The 4,835-nt window shown below is 29.7% G+C and overlaps 1 protein-coding gene across 1 annotated transcript; it reads left to right on the plus strand.

Moving 5' to 3' along the window:
- Positions 1 to 608: 608 nt before the first annotated feature.
- On the plus strand, positions 609 to 3,207 carry LOC101510644 (uncharacterized). The gene is made up of 3 exons (XM_004509021.4): positions 609 to 1,080; positions 1,953 to 2,122; positions 2,547 to 3,207. The coding sequence occupies exons 2-3, from the start codon at positions 2,042 to 2,044 to the stop codon at positions 3,066 to 3,068; spliced, it is 603 nt and encodes a 200-aa protein (XP_004509078.1). The 5' UTR covers positions 609 to 1,080; positions 1,953 to 2,041; the 3' UTR covers positions 3,069 to 3,207.
- The last annotated feature ends 1,628 nt before the right edge of the window (positions 3,208 to 4,835 follow it).

Here is a 4,835-nt window from a genome sequence, read left to right on the forward strand (position 1 = left end):
TTCACTCATTTTCTACTCCAACGGTGAACTCAACATGAAAGTTCTACTATGCCACATCACCCTAAATCAACTCATTTAACTTTTAAAAATTATATTATATTCCATTACTTTAATGTATACATTAATATTTAGTTTTATTATAACTTAAACTATTGATTTAAATATTCTAATTAATATTATTATACATTATTTTAATTTAAAATTTTAATAAAAACTTTAACAAACTTCTGCAACAAAAATTGTGAAGAAAAAATATGAGTAACAAATTGTTTCTATTAATGAGCTAACAATCGTAATTAAAGGGAAAAAAAAAAAAGGCTAACGGTTATATATTAACTACAAAAAAGCTAATGGTTACAAAATTATTATTATTTAATAAATTAAAAAGAAGTTAATGGCTATAAATTAATAAAAAATGATAAATTTATTATTATTAATAAATTAATAAAAGGTAGAAAAAAAAGATAACTGCTTTGAAGCACCGTTCCTTCCTGACAGTACCGTGATGACACCTTGGCACAACTCCAACGGTGAACCCACAAAAAACTGGAAGTTAAGTAATTACACGCTGACGGACGAACTCATTTTCACTCCCGTTGTAGATGCTCTGATCCTCAAAGAAAGAAAAAACTATATTATAAATTTTAGCATAGTGCTAATAATGCGTGTATTAATTTATTTTGCTATAGTACTAATTTAATATATCTACATTGCTGGACCTGCCTTAGGCATCTCGTCCACAAAACTGGAATCACATTGGTCAAGACACTGGGATTTGTTTGGCATGCCTCTAACAAACCCCTCATGCAATATACCACTTCGTTTTCTGTGTCTTTAAAGTGAGAGAATCTTAAATTCTATACAACAGTTCTGTTTTGTTCTGTTCTGTTCTTGTGTTCTATTTAATCTCCAACAGTATATAATGGCCAGAGCCTGATATGGAGAATGTCATAGCAGAGAAAAAGGACTAAGAAGGAGTTTGATTCTTGCCTTTTTCTTCACAGATCTTAATTCTTCTTTTCTTCTGTTGTCTTCTTCTTGTTGACCACAAAATTGTGATTTATAATTGAATTCTTGCAGGTTAGATGCTTTATTTCATTTCTTTCTCTACCTTTTGCTTTGGAATTTTTTTTCATAGTTTCCATGTTTAGTTTTGAAGATTATATGTTGATTAAGTTTATAATTTCATGTCATAGAATGCTAGAAAGTTTGTAAACTTGAAGATTTTTTTTTTTTTTAAAGATGAAAATCTTTTATATCATGCATGAGGAATAAGGTTTGGTATCATGCAATGTCAATGTTAAGAATCTAGGAAGTTATACAAAAGCATTGCCTAAAACACTCTTTATCTTTTAAGACTCAAGTTTGTTTGCTGTAGTCCTGACAAAGGAGAAATTCATCATGAATAGCAAGAAAAATTAAAGTGCTAAGGTTAAAAAAATCAAGAAAGAGAGATAACATAAAGTGCTAAAGGTTAAAAAAAAATAAAATCAAGTTTATGGGTTTTCCTCATGTCCCTAACTATAATGATATTGCTTCTTCAAGCATCCTTTTTTAATTGGGTATATGAAAAGAAGAGAAAAATGTTACCTTGATCATGTATTCAAACATTTCAATAATTGAAAGGATAGCTTAATTAATGACATCATATGTGTGTGTTATGAGAATTTAGTATTATTATGGTAGGAAAAATTTAACAGGTAAAGTTGTCGGGAGATTATTTATTTATTTATTGATGAGTTTCATTCAAATGTGGTCCAAAGTATTGGAAGGAGAGTAAGCATGAGAACAGACAAAACATACTAAAGGAAATTTATGTCATCATTTTGTACTAGTGTTTCAAGAATCAATTAGAACCATTATTATTATTTTTTCTATAAAAACAACTTTTGATTAATCATCACTTTTATTCTGTTTGAACTTTCCTTATTTAAGCTTAACTGTGTATAAAGGTGGAGTGATATCATCAAGACACAAGTCTGAACATAAACTTCAGACAAACAAGAGTTAACAGCTTTTGTAGAAACTGAATAGATCACTGATGGAGAAGGTTGTTAGGTCATGTGATAAAGAATACATGAGAATGGCCATGTTAAAGCATGAAGAAACTTTCAAAGAACAGGTACTTCTCTTTCTATTCCTTCAAGTTATTCTTTCATTCTCAATCGGTATTTCAAAGTTTTAAGTCTCATTTGTAGTAACGCTTGAGGTTGCAACTTTGATACTGCAAAGAATCACAGTAAAATGTGACTGATACAACTTCAAATGGTTGCATAGACATCAAAACCTTGATGCCGCGACCCAAATTATGTATGCAAACCTTTTTAAAAGAAAAACCACACCTCAATAATAGTCGCAGAGACATCTAAAACCTTAATGTTGTGATCCAAATCGTGTATGCAGACCTTTTTTAAAAATTAAAAAACTACATGTTAATTGAGTGATTAATGTGTCCTTCTGCATATTTTTTTCTTACCTTTGAAACCACTTCCATAAAAGGATTTTCATTGGCACTAGAACTAATAGTTGTTGCATTATCTTTTCAGGTATATGAACTTCATCGATTGTATCGAATGCAAAAGATACTAATGCAAAACATGGAAGCAAGAAGAGGTGTTGAAGTAAAAGAACAACAAGAATGGTATTTGAAAAGTGCAATTAGTTTAACTCAAAATGCTAATCATAAAACTTTACAAAAAAAGGCTCAAATCAAATTTGATCTTGAAAGGCCAGCAGAGGAGGACATTGCAGAATCAGACAATGAAGGATTAGAAAACATTGATGAGACTGAGATTGAGTTGACATTAGGCCCTTCAAGTTACATCAACCGTAGCAAAAAAGTTGAAACACCTGTAACTTCATATTCAGGACATAGTTTGTCTTCTTCTTCAACAGGATCAAGTGATATAAACAAGACAAGAAGATCCAGGACACATCATCATCATCATCAAAGAGAAGAATCACATGGAATAATTAGAAAGAGTTTTGATATTGAAGAACAGTTAAGACAAGAGAGGTTAAAACAGTCACCTTGGTTTTTTCAAGTGTTGAATCTGAACATGACTTAGAAAGAAAGAAAAAAATGAAAAATGTAAGGACAATGTGTGATATATTTTTAAAATCTGTGTTATGAGCTAACTTTGTGAATGATGTTTGTTTGGAATGTTGTGTCAATTTTTATCAAGTATGGTGGGGTTTGATATGTCACGCATTAAGACCACTATTTTTACTTTGTGCATAGAACAGAACCATTACTATTCATAAGTCACATGCCACTGATATTTCTTTGGTCCACAAGGTTCTCACATTCCATGTCACTATCCTTTCATAGCTATATATCTAAGTAGAACTTATTAAATTCTACCTAACAGTTTAGCAGGCCGCGCATGGAAGAACTTATTTCCAGCTTTATTTGGATTTATCTTATAGGAAAATTATAACACTATTTTGATAGGTGGTCCGTTATAGATTGGTATAGGTTATCTATACTTACAGTTTTTAATGGTGTCACTGCAAGCTTCTGTAGCTATATGTTTATTTTCTTGTAGTGGCTGGTTTATAGAAGTATAAGATTATGGTTCTTTCTCAACAACAAAAATTATTGATTTTCTTCATTTCACAATCGAGACATGACTTGATTGATATATGTCGATAAAAACAAGAAAAATGAATGTGTCACTCAAAAATCAATCCGTTGAACTAACACCAATCACATCATTGTCTTAGCTATAAGGCGAAAAAGATTGTAATTGTTAGAGTTTTAAGTGATTTATAAATACTGATTCATCGTAGAGTATATGATATTTTAGTCTACCGAAACATTCGTGTATCTTATAATATAATATTTGTGCAAGTGTTACTTAGAATTTGTCTATGACATGTTATTATAATAATAAAACATAGAAAAGGCTATAAAAACAAGTTATAATATATATTTATGAAAACTGTTTAACCACATCTCCCGTTTTGATTATAGAAATGGTTTTTATATGAGCACTTAAATAATACAGTGTGGTTAATTATATAATTTACCCAAAAAGACCTATATTGAAGGCAATTAGATGTTCCATTTTAATTTGATTTTCACCATCCAATTCAACCATTCAACAAATAAATTTTATATATTGATTTTTCCATACTATGACAAACAATTATCTCTCCTAATTATTAAAACTAACATATTTGAGTTGTTTTTCTCTGTACATCTCTCTTATTAAAGCAATTGAACCCAGGCTGATTTAGTATATTTTTAGTGTAATAATACTAAAGTATATTGTTGCTGTACTTCATTAATCATTCCCAATAAAAATATTAATAATTATGGATAGTTCTATATATCTATGCAGCTGGAATAAACACCATTGGATGTTTTGGGTAAGAAATCATTGCCAATAGGATTTACTTTCTGATAATGTTGTTTTATTTCCCTAAATGCCTAAAGTAGGTAAACATTTCTTTTTCTCCCCTAATATATTTATTTTTCATCCATTATTTACAAATTACATAACACCAACATTTCAAATTAAAATTTTATTTAACACATACACGACACCGACGTATACGATTAATTGAATCACTTTCTATTTTTTTTATAAATTATTAAGTTATATAAGTGTTAGGGTCGTGTGAATACCTCATAGCTCAAATGATATAGTTACTAGCCAACAAGAAGTTGGAGAAACAGTGCTTGTCTGGTATCAATTGGACAAAAGATTCTCCACCATATATTTATAAACATCTTTTGACATGCTTAAGTTAGGATAGACCCAAAATATTAAATAAATTACTACAGTTGATGTCTTTAGCATATGCATGAATTGAAACCAAACCATGAT

This window comes from Cicer arietinum, chromosome 7 (assembly GCF_000331145.2).
Source record: "Cicer arietinum cultivar CDC Frontier isolate Library 1 chromosome 7, Cicar.CDCFrontier_v2.0, whole genome shotgun sequence".
Classification (NCBI taxonomy): Eukaryota; Viridiplantae; Streptophyta; class Magnoliopsida; order Fabales; family Fabaceae; genus Cicer; species Cicer arietinum.

Coding starts and splice junctions, on each gene's coding strand:
- LOC101510644 (XM_004509021.4), top strand. CDS start 2,042: ATGGAGAAGGTTGTTAGGTCATGTGATAAAGAATACATGAGAATGGCC. Junction 2,123..2,546: donor AAGAAACTTTCAAAGAACAG/GTACTTCTCTTT, acceptor TTATCTTTTCAG/GTATATGAACTTCATCGATT.